The following is a 23,713-nucleotide window of genomic DNA, read 5'->3' on the forward strand; positions in this document are numbered from 1 at the left end:
TCGCACTTCTTGGCATCACCAATATTGTCTGAGGTTTGGTGGATGTATATAGACTGGATCCCCAGTTAGGGCAGTCCCTGGGTAGCCTTTCCTCCAGTCTCTGCTCCAGACTTCATCTCCACACTTCCTCCTGTGAGTATATTTGTTCCCCCTTCTGAGAAGGACTGAAGCTTCCACACTTTGGTCATCCTTCTTGAGCTTCATGTGGTCTGTGGATTGCATCTTGGGTAATCTGAGATTTGCGGCTAATGTCCACTTATCACTGAGTGCATACAATGTGGGTTTTCTTGTCATTAGGTTACCTCATTCAGGATCATATTTTCTGGTTCCTTCCATTGCTGTAAGATTTTCATGAAGTCATTGTTCCTAATAGCTGAGTACTACTCCACTGTGTAGATGTACCCCATTTTCTGTATCCATTCCTCTGTTGAAGGGCATCTGGGTTTTTCCCAGCTTCTGGCTGTTATGAATACGGCTGCTATGAACATAGTGGAGCATGTGTTTTTGCTGTATGTTGGAGCATCTTTTGGGTATTGCCCAGGAGAGGTATAGCTGGGTGCTCAGGCAGTGCAATGTTCAATTTTTGAAGAAACTCCAGACTGACTTCCAGAGAGGTTGTCCAGTTTGCAATCCTACCAACAGTGGAGGAGTGTTCCTCTTTCTCTGCATTCTCGCCAGCATCTGCTGACACCTGAGTTTTTGGTCTTAGCCTTTCTTACTGGTGTGAGGTAGATACTCAGGGTTGTTTTGATTTGCATTTCCCTGATGACTGAGGATTTTGAACATAACAGAAAGCATTTTAAGAAATGATGCTACCCTAACTGGTGGTCTGCATGTAGTTGAGTGCCAATTGATCCATTTCTATCTCTTTCTACACAGTTCAAGTCCAAGTGAATCAAGGAAATCCACATAAAACCAAACATGCAGAAGCTAATAGAAGGGAAAGTGTCACAAAGGGCCTAGAACACATTTGCACAGGATAAAGTTTTCAGAACACAATACCAAAGGGTCAGGCTCTAAGATCAACAGTAAATGTATGAAATCTCAACATTCTGAAAACTTTCTTTAAAGCAAAGGACACTGCCAATAGGTAAAACAGCAAGCTACAGATTCGGAGAAGAGTTTTACCAACCCTACATGTGAGAGTGTGCCAAAATTAAAAATAAACAAAATACTCAAAAAGGTAAACTCCCAGACAAACAAATAACCCGACTTTTAAACTGGGATAGAGAGCTAAACCAAGAATTCTCAACTGAGGTATCTCAATGCCTGAGAAACTCATCAAGAAATGTTCAACATCCTTAGTTATCAGAAAAAGGTAAATCAAACGAACCTGAGATTCTTCATTACACCAATCAGAATGGCTAAGATAGAAAACTGAGGCAGCAGCAGAGTGGGCTAGGATGTAGAGAAACTGGAACACTCCTCCATAGCTGGTGCGATTACTGGCTGTATATCAATATCAACTCTGGATATCAATGTGGAGGATCAGGAAACATTGCAAATAGCTTTACCTGAAGACCCAGCTTTACCACCCACTTCAGCGCATATACTCAAACATGATCCACAAATGACAAGGATGTGTGGATGAATATGTTCATAGCAGCCTTACTCATATTAGTCAAATGCTGGAAACAACCACGATAGACCTCAACTCAACTGAGGAATGAATATAGAAAGTGCGCTCTATTCAAACAGAGGAACAGTACTCGGGTATCAAAGATGAATACACCAGGAACTTTATAGGCAAAAGGATGGAACTGGAAAATAGTGAAGTAACAGAGATCGAAAAAGACATAACATGGGATGTATTTAGTGACAAATGGATGTTAGCCCAAAAGTACAGAAGACCCACTATACAATTCATTGATCACACGAAGGGTAACATGTCAGAAGGCCAAATTGTGGATGCTTGAACCCACTTAGAAGGGGAAGAACATAATCATGGGAGGCAGAAGGATGGAAGGACCTAGGTAGAGGCAGGGAAGGATGGACAAGGGGTGGGGGGAGTAGCAACAATGAAAAGAGACAAGAGAGAAACCCAGAGGAAAAGTGGGATAAATAACAATAAGCATCAGTGGTGGGTGGTGAACTTGGGTAACCCAAATGAAAAATGAAGAAGTCAAAATCTTTTCATTTGCAGATGACGTGATACTATTTTTAAAACTAAAAATGTATCACCATCTCTCTTTTTTTTTCCTTTTCTTTTTTTTCGGAGCTGGGGACCGAACCCAGGGCCTTGGGCTTGCTAGGCAAGCGCTCTACCGCGGAGCTAAATCCCCAACCCCAATATCACCATCTCTTAAGACTGATAAATACATTCATAAAAGCACAATACAATGGGAACACACAAAATTTCTTAGCCTTCCTTTATGCCAATCCAAATCATACCATGAGAAAATCTGGGAAAAATTCCCCTCATAATCATCTGAAAATATAAAATGAAATAATGTGGATTGAAATACTTAAAATGCAAAGACAAATATGAATTAGTTAGAGGTGATCCTAAATAGAGACAACTTGTCTCTAAAAAATTAAGTTTCTTAAAGCTGAAAATACATTCATTAAAGTAGTAGAATGCAAAATAACACACAAAACTCATTACCTTTCCTGTATACCAAAAACCAACTATGGGAAAGAAATCAGGGAAATATTCTACTCAAAATAGTCTTAAAATATATAACAAAACACCCTGGATAAGCACACTTATAAAGCATACTATTAGTAAGAAGACATATAAAGTGCCTTGTCCATATGAAGCCAGACAAGAATTTGTGGATCTAGAAGACAAGGTATGAAGGACTGCGTGTAAATCCCAGTGACTGAGAAAGCAGCCTGGAGCCAGTTGTGTTACTGAGACTTCAGACAGCTTGGCCTTTACACATGTGAGACAGCAGACTCCCATGAGCAAATCCTTAGCCTGGAAGATGTAGTTATGGTAGCCAAGAAAACACACAACTGTCCCCTCTGTCTGCCTCTTACTACTCTGATGTCCCACATCACAGGAGGGTGAATGGTCTTCCGCATACCCTGGGATGCAGCTCACAAGGGACAGCACCTGTCTTCAACAGAGCTTCATCTGAGCCTGCCCTTGGCCTGTGGTGGATGTGCAGGAAGTGAGCTGACAGGTGAAACGTAGCCTGGCTGGGTCTCAAAGTGCAGCTTGAGACTCACCCACTGTGATTGTCAACACTTCCATGTCTCCATTGGGAGGGCAGTGTCACAATGTCCTCCTACTGTCTTCTCACTCCATTCACATGCTTCGTGTGACACAAGCTCATTCACAGTTCACAGGAGGCAGCATAGCTTCAGAGCCCTCATGTCTGGCCACAGAAGCCAAGAGAGCAATGTCACAGTTCACAGTGACAATGTAGATAAGCCAGGGCATTTCCTCCAAGTTTTACTTTCAAGTGTATCCTTTTATTGCAGTTTATGCTACTCTTTCTAGAAGGCCATGTTTCGGGAGAGCATTTGGATTTTGCCCCATCCACAGTTTACAGATTACTTACATAGACTCCTAGAGGATTTCAGTGGCAAGGTTTCCCTAAAGTTGTATGCAAACTAACTGTATACACACACACACACACACACACACACACACACACACACACACGGTGCAAGGATAATAGAGACGCGCATGTTGAAGTAAAGTTAGGACAGTGGATCTAGAAGGTAAGATGTGAAGTGTTGTGCTAAAATCTAAGACCCTAGGACGGAGGATAGGAAACAATTGTGAGTGGTGCTTTCCCACAACTTGGCCACATGAACAATGAAGTATGAGACAACAGACCTGCATGGTCAAAGCCAAACCCCAGGAATGCACACAGTCTATTGAATGAGATTGCAGCTCATCTCTCTGATCTGTAAACACCTGTTCAGGTGTTTCCCACACACACTGCTATATAGCACCTGAGGGCAAGCACCTCTCCTGCATACTACTTCATTATAGTCCACCCCTAGCACCCTGAAGGGTATTTAAGAACGGACCTGATAGGTGATCTTTTGACCTAGCTGAATATGTAGCTGAAGCTGAGGATGTCAACATTCCCAGAGCTCTGTTGAGCAGTGGGTGCTGATTTACTCTGGCTCCCTTAGTAATACTTCAGAAAACCAAGGAGACAGCCTCCTCAGGCCTATTCACAGCTGCACAGGATGGAACTTGGCTTCAGAACACCCTAGTCTGAGGTATAGAAGCCAGGATGAAAACTCCATCAGCACTCAGTTGCTATGGAGATGCCCAGAATCATGGATAGATCTCTCTAGATCCCAGGACTGTAGATATAGATGCCTTGTATTGGTAGAACATGATCGTTTAGTACACCCACTTACTGCTCAGGACACCTAGAGAAGTCAGGAAGGAGCCAGTCCCGGTTCTGGTTCACTGACTAACAGTTCTTCACTGCACTAGAAAACTGCATGACACTCACACGTGTTGACTCAGAAATCTAAGGGGACCACTATCAGGGAATGGTAGTCAGAATAACTCTAGTGGAAAGCCTGAGATGATGAGGTCTCATCTAGAAGTTCTTCTCTCTCCCAGATATTAGTGTCAGACACAAACTGAACCAATCCAAAGGGGGAAGAGTCAGCTCTGAGCCGAGGATACCACACTAGTCTCTCCCTTCTTCCTAAGGACCTTTGTCTTCTAGATAAAAGGAGTAAAAGCCATGAGCTCTCAGGAAAACAGTGGTGCCCTTCCCAACTACTGGCTTCTGAAATAGAGAAATTAATGATGTAAAGGCTCTGAGTTCCAGGAACCATAACAAGCAGGAAGTCCAGCTGCTTCTTATAAGCTCCCGGCTCCAGATTTCCATACCTGGAAGCCTCAGCTCAAGGCTCTCTCCTCAAGGAACCTCCTCACCCATTGCCCAGAGCTCACTGAGCTTTCCCAAGGACCATTTATTTCTTCCTTTTTTACAACAAGACAGGAGGGCAGCTTCCTTCTCCCCAACTCTCATCTCTTCATGCTCTTTGTTCTTTCTCACAAACGGCTGCTTAGCCTGGACAACAGGTCAATTAGTGAACCATAGAGACACCGAAGGAACATCCCACAGGCAGTTGGTGCCACCACAACACTTGTGGCATCACAGAAGATGCTAGGGCTCTCCTGGATACAAGAGATTGTTCAGGGAAGGGTCTACTGACGACGTCACTGGGAACTGCCAGGGCCTCCTGCTAACCAGCTTTCCTTATGGTGACCAGATTCTGAGGTGCCATCTCCAGGAGGCTCTCCAGTGACACAATGGAACCCTTTCCATGTCTCCTCCCTCTAAAGCTAGAGATTTCTCTTTGCTCCATTAGTAGTTACATGCTCTGAAAGGGCAGATTGCGTCAGGGACCTGGCATGGGGAGAAAGATCAAGGGACATGGGGTGGAAGATTCTTCTGGATAATAATTTTATTCCCAGATCCAGTTCTGTGACATACATTCCAATTTCCTAGGTTTTCCTGTTTCCCAAAAGTCAGTATTTCCCTCCAGACCTTTAATTTATTGGATATTGGATTTCATTTTCTTATTGTGCATTCCTTCCAAGGTGTCTTTCTTTTTATATATTCATGGATGTGTACTCACAAAGTCTCTGTTTTGCATCCCTCTGTTGCAATGATCTTGGTAACATAGTTAATCCAGTTACACAGTGAATATACACCTTTAAATGTTGTGCACCTACTTCAGATGATAAACTTCCGGATCCTTTCTCCAAAAAATAACCAGATATCAGTGAGCAAAGGACAACGTGGACGGAGATTGGTCCTCTGCAGTTCCATTAGACGTCACTTCTCTAGTGTCCACCTTCCTGAGTTCCCAGGGCCAGGCCTGAGGGTGTTAGAGTTTGGACCATGATCCTGTATTCATGCCAAACGTAAGATCCAGGAGGTTGGGCAGGGAGTGGAAGGGCTTGAGGTCAGGTGAAAGCTAAACTTTAATAGGTCCAGAAGTTCTGGAGGGAGTCTATTTGGCATTGTCATCTGTGGCTTCTACATTCTTGACCTAGTTGTGAGGAATCCATGTTAAAATTCCACCTAACCTCATAGCTGTAAGAGTGTAAAACATCGCCACGTAGGTCCTTTGCAAATTGCTTTGTCCTTTTCGATGCCCAGTTGGCTCATGCAGTTTCACTACCACTAGGTCCAAATTAGGGGATATTGTTGATGGATTTGGAGGTTCACTGGGTCTCTCTGATAGTCAAAGTCATAGACTTTATGGAGAACTGGAAGGACAGGATTTCAAGAATAAAATAGTTGAAGAATTCTGCCAAGTGCTGACCTCTAAGACTTAGAAGCAATGGGGGGGTGTATTCTAAACATATTATTATATGGCTCAATCCCTCCTTGTATGGAGTACAGCAGGCCCAAAATAAGAAAAGAGCCTTTCCACCCTTCCTGGACTCTAATGAGAGTTTTCATAGTCTTTCCTTTAATGTCTTGTTCATTATTTCCACCTGCCCAGAATTCTGCACAACAGAGACTCCAAACTGTGCATACATCTTTGATGGTTATTCAGAGGCTTTGGCTGTGAGAGCTGGGCTATTATATGGCAGCATTTCTAGTAAGTGGCAAAATTAGGGGGAAAGTTCCTAGCAGAGCTTTCTAGTTGCTCTATGATCAGTTTCAGTCCGATGTAGTGAGCTTCTACTCACCCAGAAAAGGTATCAATAAAAACAAGCAGGTACTTTTATCTTACTCTGAGGCCATGTGTCAGTTAATTCAGGTTCTCATAATTTATCATAGCGTTGGCTACCTGTATGCAATCCTTTCTGGGTAAATGATCTCTGTTTTTTATTTACATAGGTGTAAATGTGAAATCTGGCTTTGATATCTCCTTCTACACTGTCCAGTGTATGTGGGTATAACATACCTTTGTGTTGGCAACTCAGAGAGTTCTGTGGACCCAAGACAAGTAGTCTGGTAAAGCTGAGTTACCAGAACCTGCCAATTGTTTCTGGAAGAATGATCTTTCCCTCTGGTGTTCACCACCAACCTCTGGCGTCAAGCTATATATTTGATTCTTTTGCATCCTCGCCTCTTAGTTATACTCGAAATACACAAGATCTAAGGCACAGACCACATGAAAATCAGGAAGGATGAGCAAAAGGGGATGCTTCACTCCTTCTTTAAAGGGGGAACAAAAATATCCATAGGAGGGGATAGGGAGGCAAATTTTAGAGCAGAGAATGAAGGAACAGCCATTCAGAACCTGCCCCACATGTGGTCTACACACACACACATATATATATATAGATATAGATATATATAGATATAGAGATATAGAGAGAGATTGATATAGATATAGATAGATAGATATAGATAGATAGATAGGTATAGATATATAGATATACATAGATATATAGGTAGATATAGATATAGATATAGATATAGATATAGATATAGATATAGATATAGATATAGATATAGATATAGATATCCACCAAAACTAGATAAGAGGGATGAAGCTAAGAAATGCAGCCTGACATGAACCAGATATAGATCTCTCCTGAAAGACACAGCCAGAACATGTCAAATACAGAGTCAAATGCCAGAAGCGAACCACTGAACTGAGAACGGGACACCCATTGGAGGAATTAGGGAAAGGACTGAAGGAGCTGAAGGGGCTTGCAACCCCATAAAAACCAACCAGAGCTTCCAGGGACCAAACCACTGCCCAAAGACTACACATGGACTGACCCTGCGTAGGTAACAGTAAATAGCATTGTTGGGGCAACAGTGGAAGGGGAAGCCTTTGGTACTTTCAAGGTTGAACCCCCAGTGTTGGGAATGTTGAAGAGGACAGTAATGGGGGTTGGACGGGGAGGGGACACCCATTTAGAACGGGAAGGGGAAGGGTTAGGGGGCTGATGGACAGGAAACCGGGAAAAGGAATAACATTTGAAATGTAAATAAGAAATGCCCAATTTAATAAAAATGGGAGAAAAAGAATAACAACAAAAAAACCAACAAAAACAATAAAGAAAATGTTCCAGGGGCAGTGCAGGGGAATAGTGGTGAACAATAAGGGGGATGTATAGGGGATACACATATGGGGAAGGGAGAGGGAAGGGAATGGGGGCTTAAGGAAGGAAACAAGGAAGGGGAATAAAGTTTGAAATGTAAGTAAAGAAATATATCTAATAAAAATTTTAAAAATATCGTTCCTCCAAAATTGGTGGAATTCAATAAATCTGCAGTAATAACCGATGCTATATTACAAGGAATGCAGAGGCATACAGCTCCGTGTGTCCTGATCGCTTTTTATATTCCCCTACTGAATGGTTTTATTTCCTCTAATGTATTAGAGAAATACTTCTGTGTCTCCTTTGTTTGTCATTATAAAGGAAGCTAAATTTGTGAGCACAAGGATAAAGCAAGGATATTTTTCATCATGAAGGTGGGTTCCACAGAGCATGACAAACTGTCTACATCAAGAGCACAGTTTCCTGTGCAGCTCTGGCTGGCTGTGAACTGATGGTGAAGCCTAAGCCGCATGAGACTTGCAGAAAACCACTGTTGCCTTACACTTGTGCTGTTACAGGAGGAAGAACCACACACGACTCAGGACAGTCTTGTGAGTGAAGGGTTAAAGGTCACATTGTTATTTTTAGGCAAACATTAATTTATTCAAGAACATTTTAAAGTGGGGAGTCAATGAGCTCAATGTATATAGCATTAGGAATATAGCATATTAATTAAAAAACTAAAGTTAACAAATAAATAACAAAACTTCAAACGTAAACAAATAAAACCAAATGCATAAAACCAAACTTCAAACTAAAAACAAATATAACAAGTAAATTAGTCAGCATTCAATTCCTGCTGTTTCTTCAACATATAACTCCAGCCTGTTGCTGGCCTTGCAAACACAGCAGAACGGCAGGTAAGATGGTAAAAATCTCCTCAAGAGGAATGTAGACCTGCCTCACTCGGAGTGGTTGGTTGTTGATGGACAAGTCGTCAAAAGGTTAAACGTGAGGCATGTTCCAGGCCACATCTCAAGGTCTTTCAAATTTAGCCCAAGATTGGTATGGTTACAAGGACTGAGATGTGGGAGGTGGTGTCAATCTTTGCACCCTCAGTGCTCCTGGTGGACAGTTCTGTCTCTGAGAGTTGTAATCCTGCTCTGTGCCCTGGGAAAGCTTCTGCTGCAGTGTTCAGACCTAGGGGTGGAAAAGGCCTGGTGAGAACCTGCCATGTCACTTATCCCCTACACAGCAGCACAATTCAGCAGGATAATCCAGGATGATCTTTCATCTGAGGTCATTCTCTCATGCCCAAGAGAGAAGGGTAAGAGATCCCACAGGCCTGCATATTTTCCCAGCTTTTAAAACTGCTAAAAATTAAACAGTGAACAGCAGATAATTCCAATCATACATATACATTATATTTTAATATCATGTAGCAATGTCTCAATGTCAGATGAGGAGAGATATGAACAAACTAGAAAACAATAGGAAGGCCTTGGAAGTCTGGCCATCACTGAAATGAAGACTATTATTATTCCTCCAAGCAGGAATATGCCTGGGGTCCACATGACAACCTCAAAATCTGCAAAGACCCCGAGAAACAATATCTCAAGAAGTACATGCACACCGAAGTGATATTATACTTGGCAAGAATATGCTGCATGGAAATCTTGCCGAGGGTAGGCATTGAAGTCCAAAGGAGATACTCATGCAGAAAATAAACTATACCACTCCTTTGTTTATGTGTATCGTAAAACTATTTGTGGGGAGACCTAAAGGCACTGGGCTCAGATAATACAAGAGAGCTCAGACTGGAGGGATCAGTACACAATAGCCAGAATCTCTATGGATCACATACACTTCATGGACGGAATTTCTTTTAAAATGGACAAGAAAAATATTCTGAGCTGCTCCCAGGTGACAGGTGCTGAGAACTATGGAGAAAGTCACACACCCAATAAGACAGTTTATAAGTACAGGGAATCTACTTGGGTCCTCTCATCCTGTGCTTTCAAATCCTCTCAGTGACACCGAAATGATGCTGCATCTTCTCAGACAAGGCCCTTTGCTCAGTGACCAGTTTTTGCTGATTCAGGGGGTCCTGCAGACTTTCCTCCATTCTCTCCTCATCCTGGTCATTAGAAGATTATATTGTCCATGGAGACATACATGTATACAGACACAGACAGACAGACACCCAGACATACACACTTTTGAACTCACCCAAATATATTTGTTCACATATACAAGCAGAGTATTTTGCAGAATGTGGTTAGTTTCCCAGTTAATGGTAATAGAAGGGATCACCCAGTCTACTATTGTGGCATAAGAAAAAAAAAACCTGGAGTGGGGTAAGTACACAGTGAGCATAGCCTAAAGACAGCTCAGCCAATAAAGTGTATTCCCCTGAAAATCAGAAATTAGAAATGTGACATCTAGGCCTGTTAGCCAAGCCTGCTTAGCAAGGTCACAAGGCCGTGCACAGGAGGCTGATTTCAGGAAACAGAGCACTGGGGGGGTGGGGGGGGGAGCAGGTGAGCCTCTTCAGTCCTCTGCTCACTGTTTCCCAGTGCATGCAAAGTGAGCTGCATTTTTCAATATGAGGTCCCTTTACCATACAGTACCTGACAGGGGAAACAAACTACTAGAACAAACAGCTAGGAAATCTCCATAACCACAATCCAAGGTAAAACTTGTACTGGGATGCTATCAGATATAATTCGAGTAAGAGAAGGCTAATTCAAAGCCAAATGCTGGCAGGTATAATCAAACTCAGCCACAGTCCATGGAAGGGCTGGACAACATTGTACCTTTTCACTTTCTGACTGGTGGACATCTGGATAATTTTGCTTCATGGCTGTTCTGAGGTGAACCACTAAACACTAATGTGCCACAGTTTCTCTGCTCACACCTACTTCTTCTTCTGGAATCGCTGTGTCAAAAGGTTGAACTTTCACAAGAGTTGTACACAGCTTCTCACAGGGCTACCCATTTGACACCTCCAGCAATGTCTGAGGGTCATCACTGTTCTAAACCCTCCTTACAGATGATTTTCACTCAGATCAAATGATTTTGAATAACAATGGTTAAGAGTGCCACAACACAACACAGGGTGAGTGCTTTGGACGATTTTGAGCCTAAGTTTCTGTCTGAGGCAAAGATGTGATTCCACCTCAGCATAACTCCTCGACATCTTCTGCTTGCAGATTCAACTCTAAGCAAATTAATCTTTCAATTAACAAATTCCAGGCCAAACTCCAAAGCCAAGGTATATTCAACCAAGTTTAGGCCAATCTGGAAAGAAAGTGGTGGCAGGTAACGATTAACATAACCAGGATGCTGAGAAGACACAACAAGCCACATGACCTTCCAGTGTTACTATACACCGAGAGCAAAGAAGGCAGAAGAGCTCTGAGTCATCAGTTTCTATACTGAGGTATATAGATTTCACACAGCAGCCTCTCCTCACATCCCTGTACCCTATTCAAGTTTTCTCCAAGTAATATCAATGTTTATGAATAGTTTTCCCAGTGTAAATAGTTTGAATAGTGATCAAGACCCCATTAAGAACAGTTTAAAATGTAATTGGAAAGATTATGTTTTCTCTTCTTCTTTCTCTCTCAGAGTGTTTGTGGTGTGTGTGTGTGTGTGTGTGTGTGTGTGTGTGTGTGTGTATACTTTTACATGTTTCTAAATATGCACATATAGACTTATACAATATATATAAATATATATATATGTCTGTGTTCAGAAACTTGATGACTTCACACACACATGTGAAAAAGCACACATATACACACACTTATATATATAAGACCCCCATATCACAAACAATTAAAACAAACAACTTCCAAAGTACAATATGCACCATAGTCATAAACATGATCACACATATATGTGCCCACAGACACACAAAAAACACCCCCCCACACACACAGAGTCAGAGAGAGATGGAGAGAGGGAGAGAGGGAGAGAGGGGGAGAGGGGGAGAGAGAGAGAGAGAGAGAGAGAGAGAGAGAGAGAGAGAGAGAGAGAGAGAGAACAGATATCATAAGTGAGAAGCAGAAAAGAATGGGGAGGCCATCATGCTGGAAGAACAGTTGTTGAATAGAGATGAGGCAAAGGAAATGTGTCAAGTGAGAGCTTAGACACTGCTATCCATCCCTTATAGAGTAAACCTGTGTAGGGAATGCACTTCTTGGGCACACTAGGATGAGAGAGCTGGACAAAAGTATCCCTCTAATCCTCACATATCTCACACAAACCCTCACCCTGAGAGAAGTCTTTCCTACATCCCTGTTCATCCAGTCAGCTCCAGGACATAAGCCACAGGAAAGAACACTAAAACACTGACATAAAACAGGACGGACAAACTGCTTCTCAAGCTCTGTCACTGTAAACCACGATTTGGACAGGCAAAAGGGACCATTTTCAATGTACAGGGAAAAGGAGAGAAAGTCCACAAGCCCCATCATGATTGACAATGAGAACCATTCTTTTGGCAATTGAACTAAACTCTAATCAGTTCTGTGCACTACAAAGACGGCTACCACATGGCATCCCTCTAGCATAATGGCATGTAAGTGTGCAGTGTGTGATCAACAGATCCCCCTTAAGGAAATGCATTTTCTAGTTGAGCAGGAGGATTTGGTTGTCAATCCTCCAGTTTCTTGCATGAAGCTAACATCACAGAAAGTTTTGTAAATGGTCAAAGAGATGAACAACTGGATGAGACCTAGGAGAGCGTCTGGATAAGTGGGAGAAAGTTTAAACTGGCTTGACTTGGTTTATGGTTAGATATCAGGAAAACCTGCCCTTGATGCATAATTCATCCTACCTGAGGCTGCTTGTTACGTGGATTTTCATACTGGCTTCCCCACAGAACCTTGTTGTTTCCTTAATGGACTCTTCCAGTGCAATCTGTTCCCATAGAAGCTCCCTGTTCTCATGCCGTGCTCTCTGGGCATTGTTCTTCAGCTCAAACAACTCAGTTAGGAGGGGGCAGAAGCTGCGGCTGACACACAAAGAAAAAATGGTGACTCCCAGCCAGTCTCCAACTTCCTCCCACATCTCCATGTCCATTACTCCTTCTAGGGTCCTGATCCAAAGAGAGCCCAGATTATAGTCCAAGTCCACAGTAGCCATGGAGCATGACCTAGAGACAGGTCAAATGGAGAAAAGAGCCACATTCCAGAAGACTCAGGGCACTTCTCAAAAACCTGACACCATTGATTCAAGTTTTTCCCAGAAGAGGACATAATCCCTATGTGTGCTTATTTGTCCATTTTATTAGAATGTCGCTTGGAGGCCAATCTTTCTGTGTCCTGTGTGTCCTAGAGCCTTCCTTAGAGACAGGCTTCCTGGTCTGCTTCAAACACTATAAAGCCTGATCCTCACTTTACTTCAAACATAAGAATGGGCTGACACATGCTGTGCCCTGTGCTGGGGTCACAGCCTTGTAAGTTACTCACCAGTACCAGTCATTTTCCAGTGTGAGGTGTGTACATTTGACCAAAGCTCTATTGACCTGCTCGCTCATTTTCTTCATGTCAGTCATCACTTCCTCGTGCTGCATCGTGAGCATCTCGGACTCAAAGTTGTTCCTGTGGTAGGGCATGGTCCAAGGATGAAATAACATATGAATGAAGGATGCAAGAATTACATGAATTCAGACTGAATCCTGAAGTACCCCAGCCTAGGACATGCCACACCCTTGATCCTTGGTACTGGGTCCATTTGGTATTTACTAAGTTTATTATTATGGACACAGGGACAGCAGTGCCAGCAAACAAAAGGAGGGAGCTGATTTGCTTGAGCTCCCTGAGGGTGTTTGAAGGAATAGACTAGCTTGCCAAGAAATTTGGAGGACCCTGTGCCACGATCCAGGCTCCAACTGAAACCCATGAAGACTATTGTCCTGTTCTTAGGTAACAATTCTCAATCATAGAATCTATTGCTACATGAAAACCCAAAGGAACATGAACAGTATTTACAGGGAAAAGAATTTATAACACACACCAGGAGATTCCCATGTGCGTCCACCTGAGCAGATGTGAAATGTTCTACTGCTCACTGTGAGGCTCTCACCCTCATCATTATCATGCCATGAAAATTGACACAGGATAATTCTCAGGCCAAATCAGAACATAGAATACCCAGATCTTAAGTTATACACACAAACGCACTCATATACAGACACACACACAAACTTACACAAAACTCTCTCTCTCTCTCTCTCTCTCTCTCTCTCTCTCTCTCTCTCTCTCTCAAATACAATTAGAATGCCAATTAAATATAAGGATGTGGCATTATCTCCAAATACAATGAATAAAATCAGAGAAAACCAGTGATCGCCTGTTGTCAGTCCAGTCACACACTGTGAGGCAGCAAGTGGGATTGGGTCCCTCCAGCTCTTCACAGGACCTATTGAACCCAAAGCACCTCCACGTCAATACAACAATGATTGGTCATAATCAGAGCACCTAGAAATTCCCACAAGCCAACACCTGTCCAGTCTCCTTAAACCACACAATGAGAGCTCACACACTACTACCCTCACTCCCAGACTGTGATTCAATCAGGACACAGGCTATGATTTACGTTTGTAGGAATTAAAATAGCCTGTTCCACCATCCCATTCCCATCTGAACTTCACATTCTGATGCAATCAGGAAAGTGCTTTTGACCATGAGGACACCCTGGAGTTGTAGCCTACTGTGATGTGAGGAAATGTGGATTTAACAGAACTTGCATTGTGACTACCTGTCATTTAAATTCTTTCCCGGGTAATCGGCCAGGATACTCCTGAGTTCATCTCTCTCCTTCTGCATCTTCTGGAGAGCAATTTTGATGTTCTCCAAACGCTTCATTCTCTCCTCTTCAACAGGTGTCGTGGAGGGTTGGGACGATGCCTTCTGATCAAACTCTGTAGGTAGATAAATACCAGTAAACAGGCATATATGTGGACACAGTGTCAAGAAAAACTATGCTTACTCTAAACAGAAGTCTGAGGATGAACAGTTCTACAGATACAGTGAATCCCTGACAGAGCAAGAAAGCTATCTTTAAGCTGAACTCAGCTAGTTCCCTGTTCCCACCATCATAGCCATATGATGACATATGCCATCATAGATATAGACCACACCTCCTAAATCCATTCCTCTGTCACTGAAATTCTAAAGCTGGCCTAAACAAGAAGAATTGGAGGACCTTCTCAGCTAATGTCTGATGTGAGGCAGGTAAGTCCTTGAGTTCAAACTGCTTAACATCTTGAATCCCTAATCATGTGTGTTCAAGGACAAAGTAACTGAGACCTTGATATATGACCAGGAGAGTATCCCTCTTGGCATCAATTACCCAAGTAATCTACAGGACACTGCTGAGAATGAAGTGTTTCAACAGCCGATCCTGGAAGAGACACTTTTTTATTCTTATAAAGGCTCATCCTGGTATTCTTTGACACTGCCCAGGACACTAAAGAGATCCAAGGAAAGCCCCTTGACATATAACAGTTCTTGGTTTTCTGTCAAACTAATGATCAGAAATTATTGTGTCTGGGTCAGCCATTAGGAAGACTGAGGCTCTAAATCATACATCCTACTCCTGGAAGGACCAACACAAGCCAACCTCCTCTAGGGAGCTCCCCTTGCGCTGCCCAGTACTCACTTGACCTCCTTAAGGACCTTTCCATTCGTCTTCTTCTCCAACATGATAGAAGGCTGGCCTCCCTCTGCCTTGGTCTGGTGCCTGCATGGATATGATTGTCCCTCCGAAAGAGACTGAGGATCCTGGAGAACATGCCTCCTCGGGAACCCATTAGGAAATGAAGGGAAATCGCTCAGGCAGTTGGTGTCACCACAACACTGCTGACATCACAGAACATTCTAGTGTCTCCTGGATACAAGAGAATTTCCAGGGAAGACACTACCGGTGATGTCAGTGGGAAATGCCATAGCTTACTTGCTAACTACCTCCACCCAGACTGACCAGTTTCTGCAGTGGCTTTTCCAGAGACTCACTTTTGAGCCAGGAACACCCATTCGCTCACTCTCCTTCCAGAGCTTCAGAGTTCTCACTCCTTCATTACAACTCAGTTGCTGAGGAGAGGGAGAGTTGTATCAGACCTTGAAATGGATAGAACATCTTTGTTAACAGCCAAAGGTCTAAAGACCGTGGATGAGGGATATTCTTCTTCCTGAAATGTATAAACCCAGTGTCCATGCATGTGACATATAGTCCAATTTCTACAGTTGTTACTGTTCCCCAGAGGCGAATATTTTTTTCCTTCACCTTTAAATGTATGCAAGTTGGAGTATGTTGTTTCATGGAGTGTGCCTTGAGAGGGGTCATGGTTTCAATATATTCACCCATGTTTTTTCCTGAAATCTCTGTCTTACCATCCCATTTTGTGCAATGGAAACTCCCTTTTCCTGGCAAAAAAGCTTCTCAGGTATAGAGCAAACATCAAATTGTAAACTTTCTGTCCATTCTTAAAGTTAAAATCCCCAAAAGTGAGGGAGGAACTGAGACCCAAGCGAGAGCCATGGAGGGGCAGAATGCAGAGGTGCTGCTGGCCAAGGAAGAGCAGGAGGAAGCAGAGAAGCTGTAGCACATCATGGTGCACTGGGAGCTAGAATTGGAGTTCGACCTGGGCAACCTGCTGGCTTCACTCTGAGGACCTACAGGGTGCTTAACCATCATTTATAACTCAGTATCTGGTGTCTCTCTGGCCACCGTTGGAACTGCATTCAGAGGAACCACAGACAAAAGTCATCCAAAGAACAATTCACCAAAATAAATAAAAATTAGTACATTTTTCTTTCAAAAAGGCATACAAATGTATAATCAAGTTAAACAAAACCCAAGGAAACACAAGAAATGAAATATTTCACAACAACCCAAGAGTGCAAGAAACAGTATTAAAACAATCTCTTAGGGGTTGGGAATTTAGCTCAGTGGTAGAGCAAGGCCCCGGGTCGGTCCCCAGCACAAAAAAAAAAAAAAAAAAAAAAAAAAAAAAAAAAAAAAAAAGAAAAGAAAAGAAAAAAAAGACCAATCTTTTAAATCTATAATAATTCTATATGTATTTCTTGAAATAGCAGTTGGAGGAAGCAGGCTGTCATGCTCTTATAAGTTCCATAGCCTCATCAACCCTTGTGACAATCTCCACCTGTTTGATTTTTTCTTAAGCACAGATATGTGTGAGTTAGAATCCCGAGGTCTGTCTGGGATCAGACTGTAAACTGTAGTCAATGTAACACTGGCAATCATTAACCACAATCTTTAAGTTTCCCTCCTAACCCCAGAGCACAGCCATATCTTTGGAAAGCAAAACTCACCCTCCACCAAACTATCCTCCAAAATCCAGTCTCTCCAAAACACCAAGTCCATTCCTCATGCTATAAAGTATGACGGCCAAGCCTTGCATATGAAGGATCGATATTGCAGGCTCTAATACCTCACCAAAGAGACATTGCCCTAAATTCTTTTACAAGTCCGGTTTCCATGATAAGAGTTATATTAAAATATTATCCCAATCTAGACCTGTTTCCCTGGGTTGGCACATGCCACGTGTTTTCTCGAATGACTCCTTTTTTAAGCCAACATTCTATTACAAATATTACAAATTTTCAACCATACCCAATAACTTAAAAGCCAGTCACCTATAGCCAAGACATGTAAAGCTTATTATACATTTAAAACCAAACAGAAAAAAATGAAGTGACTACACATATCTTTAGTACTTAGATCAAACACCATTTTTACTTCTTTAGCTGTCATTTTAAAAGAAGCACCTTGTTACCTGTTGATTCCAAATATCACAGTCAAAGATTTCTCTAAGAGAAACAGCTAACAGCTCCATTACCATAGAAGCTTTGAAGCTGCTGGCACCTTTAAGGCCAGCTAGTGTAGACATTGAGCCAGCCCCCTGGGGAGCTTCCCCAGTGGACAGACCTAGGCTCCTAGCTACATTCCTCCATTGAGGCAGGATTCAGTCAGAGACACACATGACAGTTAACACCAGAGATAACCAGTTATCTAGGATGCTGGGCTCCAAAGGTCAATTGAAACTGTTTTATTTATTTGTTCCTTTCTTGAAAGGACTTAAAACTAAATCAAGGGGGAATCAACCAGCATTTAAAGTTTTCACCATTTTTTCTTTTAAACATGAAACACAAAACATTCAAGCAACAAGAAGCACAACCCAGACATACATTGACATCCATGGACAGCTTGGTGCAACAAGGACAGACAATAGACATAGAGGGAAGGAGCTAGATGGTGTCCCACCAAAGGGACCCAGATATCCTACCTAAAGGACCCAGAACCAGAAATAAGCACTTCTCCAATAGGAGCCAGCAAGGAGGCAGGATGTCCCTAGGAGAGCTCTTAAAAAGCTTAATCTCACTTTCCTTCTTTTGCCAAAGCATCTGTGGAGAGTCTGGGAGGAATGTTTTTCTCAAACCATTTTCTCTCTTGTCTAGGGTGTAAACTGTCTCTAATCAGGGTCCAAAGACTAAAAGCATCTATGAGAATTAACTTTGCTTCTCTAGATTTTAGCATAACTCTAAAAGAACACGTACACAAAAACATTTGACCATTATTACCTTGTCCCTTTTTACAAGGTTTACTCACCACTAACCCAAATCTTTATTTTTCTTTGCACGTGCTTTCAATGCCCACGGTGCTTCTGTATCCTGCTTACTGGGACCTTTCCTGGCCCATTTTCCCCAATACATCCCTCCTTCACTGGCCGGCTTCCTGGGACCATCTCGTCAGGTTGTCCTCTCTTTTCCAATCTTGGTGGGACCTCCATTTGATGATGCCTGTGTCATCAGGACACTCAGAACCGGGCATAGGCCTATAAGAGTTAAGAAGAAACACACACTCGGGTCATTCGTGTTAAAAGAAGGCTGTCCACGCTTTACTGAGATCTCCTTATATACCAGAGGCAAAAGCCGTGGAAAAACAATAAAGCAGGTGAAAACCCCAACCAGGAAAATAGGAAAACAGGAAAAATCTGCATCGTGGCAAGTCCCGGCCCCAACACAGGGGCGTAAACAACTTCTTAACAATAATAAGCTGAAAGGCTCAGCAAGAGGAATGGGTGCCATGGAAGGTCCTGGCCCCAAATCAGGGGCAGAGAGAAGCTGCCAAGGGTGTAAACAACTTCTGGCCATAGTAGGCTGAAAGGCACAGCGAGGAGGAAGGGAAACACCCCAAGGTAGGGCCCAACAGGCTAATATAAATATATATTGGAAAAACTAAAACACTGTATATGAAGAAAAATAATTAAAAAGTGCTACATATCTAAGCATAACATTCATAATAAAAGAAACTCAAATGACAGAAATTCATAAGAAATATTCATCATCCTTCTACATCACGCAAATGCAAATCAAAATTACTCTGAGATCACTTTTCACACTTGTCAGTATGACTAAGGTTAATAACACATGTGACAACTCAAACTGACTGGGTTATGGAGCAAGGGGAACATTCATACTCTCCTGGTGGAAAGGCAAACTTCTACAGCAACTTCGGAGATCAGTATGATGGTTCTTCAGGAAGGTGAAAATTGTTGTACCTTAAGATACAACTCCAGGTCTCATGTCCAGATGTTGATTCATCGTAGAATACAGACCCTTGCTCAACCATGTTCAGTGAAGCTCATTTATAATGCTTAGAATTTGGAAATATTTAAGTTGTCCCTTAACGGATGAATGCATAAAGAAAACGTGGTGCATTTACACACTGCATTGCTGCTTAACAATTACAAAAGGCAAAAAGGAAGCATGCACTATGCAGGACAATGAATGGATCTAGTAAAAGTCATTCTGGATGAGGCAATCCAGACTGAAAGAGACAAATGGGATACATATTCACTGAAATGTGGGTGTGGGTGTTAGCTGTTGATTCTTCAATCTGTGTGACTGTATGATCAGTTTAGTGTGAGGGTCTAGGGACGTGGGCCAGACTGTCCTCATTTAGGGAAGTACAAGTTCACTCATGGATGGCTGAGGGACACTGTCAGGGATAGGAATGTGAAATGTGAAGAGACAGGGAGAGGGCAGCAATGGAGGGAACATAGAGAGGGAGAGTAAAATGAGGCGCTGTATCGAAGCCTAAGAGAGTAGAAACCCTAATTGCTTTTTAAATTGTTTTATAAAGGTAACTAATGATTTATTATGGGTGCAAGGAGAGAAGTTAAAATGTTGATTGTGTTCATCTATGTGAAATTTCAATAATAAGTAAGTCACAACAGTTATGGATTTTGACTTTCAATGAACCTGTTACAGATAATGAATATCTAGTCCTTATGGAGACATCTGTCACCATCTATTATACACTAGTCATTTTATTTGTTTACATTTCAAATGTCATCCCCATCATTGGTCTCTCCACTTTGAACCCCCATACCCTCCCAATCCTCTTTGTTTCTAAGAGGGCACTCCTCCATCTACCCACCCACTTCCACTTCACCCCTCTAGCATCCCCCTTCTCTGGGACATCAAGTTTCTACAGGGCCAGTTGCCACCCATCCCAGAGATGTCAGATGAGCCAGTTGTTGCTACACATGCTCTACACTATATGTATCAGGAGCCATAGCCCGGACCATATATCCTCTTTAGTTGGTAGTTTAGTCCCGAGGAACTCTGAAGGCTCCAGTTAATTGATATTGTTGTTCTTCATATTGGGTTCCAATCCCCTTCATCTCCTTCAGGCTTTTCCCTAACTCTTTCATTGTGGTCCCCAGGCTTAGTCCAATGGTTGGCTGTGAATATCTGCATCTATGTCTTGAACAGAGGCACATGCGAGGCTAGAAGGAAGCCTCAGACTCCAAAGTAAGGTAATAGGATGTAATTCTGTATTTGCCCAGAAGATGGCGCATAGGATCGTATTCACACACACTTGTTTCTCACTAACCTCTTAGTTCTGTCCAGCATGTCAGGAAAGTTCTGCAATGTGCTCTGTGACTGAAGAACCTTCTGCTTGCTGGAACTCGATCCGCTGCGTGGAATACTCTCGATCGGCGATGGGCGTCTGGGTCGGTGGACGCAATGACTCCAGGAACTGTGAATGAATGGACTGAGTTGAGCAGACATTGAATTCATCTGAGGGGTTGGCATCTCCAGAACCTGCAGCTTAGCATCCATGGATCCAGGAGAGCACAGTGTGCAGGGCTGAAATCAGATTCTGTAATGGAGAGGCGGAAGAAACTATGGTTTTGAAGTATTTGTTCTTTTTGAAAGCACAAAGTGGGAGATCAGTCAGTTATCCTCTTTTTGCAACATCTTACTCTGAGCTGCAGGACATATCCTGGGGTATATTGCTTTCCATATTCAATGGGCTTTTCAGAAATTCCAGTTTCCTGAAACGGCATGGCCCTACTTTGGTGGACTGACTGGTAGGAAGTGGAAAGGTTCTCTGAGGGGCAGATGAGGAAAGGCCAAAAGAAGAGGAAAGAGACAGCTATGAAAGGGCTGCTGGTGGGTACAAGGAAACAACAAGCACATTTCTCAAAGCCCTATTTTACTATAGCACTGTGGGAAGCATAACCACAAGCTGACAGAAACAAATAGTTAAAATAAACAATGCATTCGTTCCCATCCCCCAAACTACTCCGTTTTTAACCACCAAGGTCAATAGAAATTTAAACCTCAAGTACACCTTCTCTTAAGGTTCCATACCTCAGCAGGCTGAAAAATCTGCCAACAGGCCTTGACCTACCTTGACTATGCCTAGCAGGCAGACCTTCTCTCTCTTTCTTTTCCTCTGTTTGAGAGCAGGAGCAAATGACTTTATACTGTGGGAGGATTTCCATTTTCAACAAACATAAATTTTTCGAAGTCATTAAAGCTAGAAGGCCAATCATTGATGGGCAGGTGTGGTCAGGTCACTCTACCTAAACTATCCCATGGAGAAAAGTAAAAGTGACAGCCATACCTGTGTTTAGGAAACAAGATGTCACAGGTGATTTGAGTATGGGTGCTGTGTGGGAGAGAGGAGGTCATGAATCTAGCTGGAAAAGCCCACTCCACTTTTAGATGTGTTTTGAAAGACATATAATAGAAATTTAACTGCAACAAAATTTTGTCAGCAAATGTGCTCTAATGATAGGTGGTTAGGTTTTGGGGGTCATATTGACACAGAAACTGGATTAGTGGTAATATCTTGGGAAGTAGCTTGTGTTACAAGGAGAACTTCAGTTATCCCTTGCCTAGGCCATCTACTGTCTTCTCTTCTCTTTTTCCTCTTTCACTCTTCTATCTGGGCTGATGTAGCAAAAGGCTCTTCCCAGAGACAAGTCAAAGGAGAATTAAGGTGACATCTTTAGCCTGTTTTTTTATAGACACATTGGACTGCGAAGGCTGTGAGGGAACCAGGCGGGAGGAGACTGCAAAAGGCAGAAGGAAGCAGTGACTGCACTGTTCGTGTTTCCCATTCTGTCACAGAAGCATTTTAAGAAAGGAGGGTTCCATTGGCTCAGAGTCGGGAAGCACAGACTCCGTCCTAGAAGGGGTGAGTGTAGCCGTGAGAGGTGCAGTTGGTAGAAGTGGACTGGCTGGCAGTGAATGAGACTCTTACCATGTGGGTGGAGCAGGGAGCAGAAATAGGGAAATTCTAGCTCTTAGCTTCCTCTCTGTGCCATTCAGTGCAGGCACCTGGCCTGAGAGTTATGGTGTTACCACCATTCAGAGTGAGCTTTACGTCGATTCTCTCCCCAAAACCCCTCAGAGCGACATTCAAAGGCCTGCTTCACTAACACACTAGGCAATTTTTACCTTCCTCAAGTTGTCAGTGACCAGCAGCAGAGCATGGCAAGAAGGTTGCACGGCCATTTAGAGGGAGGAATCAAGGAGTGGTATCCGTGCAAGCCAGAAGAGACCTACAGGAAAGCTGGACATCAAAGAGCCACACACATTCTCTTATGGATTCTCATGGTTTTCCCAGGGTGAGATTCAGATGCATGTGGTAGCTAAAGGCATTTCTGGCTGAAGCCGGTTTTCCTATGTGACATTAGGAAACAGTTGTAATAAAAGAAAGTTTCAAACAGCAAACTGTTCTGATTCTGATGGACACAAGTCTGATACTAGGCTGGAATTCTCTTCATAACTTTCGATACTTTTGAAAATAAAGGATAGATAGTATAATGTACTCGAATCCTAAAATACTGTGAAGTATGCATTTCATAAATATGCATTACATGATATTCAGTTGAAATTGCTGGGAATTGTACTTTCTTCTATCCCTATAACCACTTGGCTCTGGACAGAATTACTAAAGAATATGATGACTTGGGCTGTGTGTGTCTCTGTGTGTCTTGTGTGTTCTGTGCGTGTGTTTATGTGTGTCTCTGTGTTTCTTTATATTTATGTGTTTATATATTTATGTGAAAATGGAGGCTCTGTCAATTTATGGTATTTTTCACAGTAGCTATTGTCCACAGTGTTTTATGAGATGAAGTCTTCATTATGGCAGATGTAGTCAGAGAGACTACAGAAAGATCAAAGTATGGGGTTGGGGATTTAGCTTAGTTGTAGACGCTTGCCTAGAAACCGCCAGGCCCTGGATTCGGGTCCCCAGCTCCGGAAAAGAAAAAAAAAAAAGAAAGATCAAAGTATAGAGAAAGGGGCAGGGAAGATATCACAGCAGTTGAAATCACTTACTGTTCTTCCAGAGGATCTGGAATTGGTTCCTGGTAACCATACAAAGACTAACACCAACCTCGATAGGCAAAGCTGTCTCCCAGATTCT

General features: G+C 42.6%; 1 protein-coding gene across 2 annotated transcripts; it reads right to left on the minus strand.

Annotated features, from left to right (window-relative positions):
* Nucleotides 1-7,893: 7,893 nt before the first annotated feature.
* Nucleotides 7,894-21,736, minus strand: LOC134481930 (uncharacterized). Of its 2 annotated transcripts, XM_087587041.1 has the most exons (9): nt 21,686-21,736; nt 20,882-21,151; nt 18,590-18,815; nt 15,973-16,148; nt 15,620-15,847; nt 14,717-14,879; nt 13,426-13,557; nt 12,792-12,968; nt 7,894-9,148 (listed from the first exon to the last, which is right to left on the minus strand). In XM_087587041.1, exons 5-9 carry the CDS (start codon nt 15,768-15,770, stop codon nt 9,064-9,066), a joined length of 708 nt encoding a protein of 235 aa, XP_087443167.1. In that variant the 5' UTR covers nt 15,771-15,847; nt 15,973-16,148; nt 18,590-18,815; nt 20,882-21,151; nt 21,686-21,736; the 3' UTR covers nt 7,894-9,063. The 2 variants fall into 2 exon arrangements, with proteins under 2 accessions (XP_087443167.1, XP_087443166.1); XM_087587040.1 differs by having other exon boundaries at nt 15,620-16,148; nt 21,686-21,732.
* Nucleotides 21,737-23,713: the final 1,977 nt, after the last annotated feature.

This window comes from Rattus norvegicus, chromosome 15 (genome assembly GCF_021556685.1).
Source record: "Rattus norvegicus strain SHRSP/BbbUtx chromosome 15, alternate assembly SHRSP_T2T, whole genome shotgun sequence".
NCBI classification, from domain to species: Eukaryota; Metazoa; Chordata; class Mammalia; order Rodentia; family Muridae; genus Rattus; species Rattus norvegicus.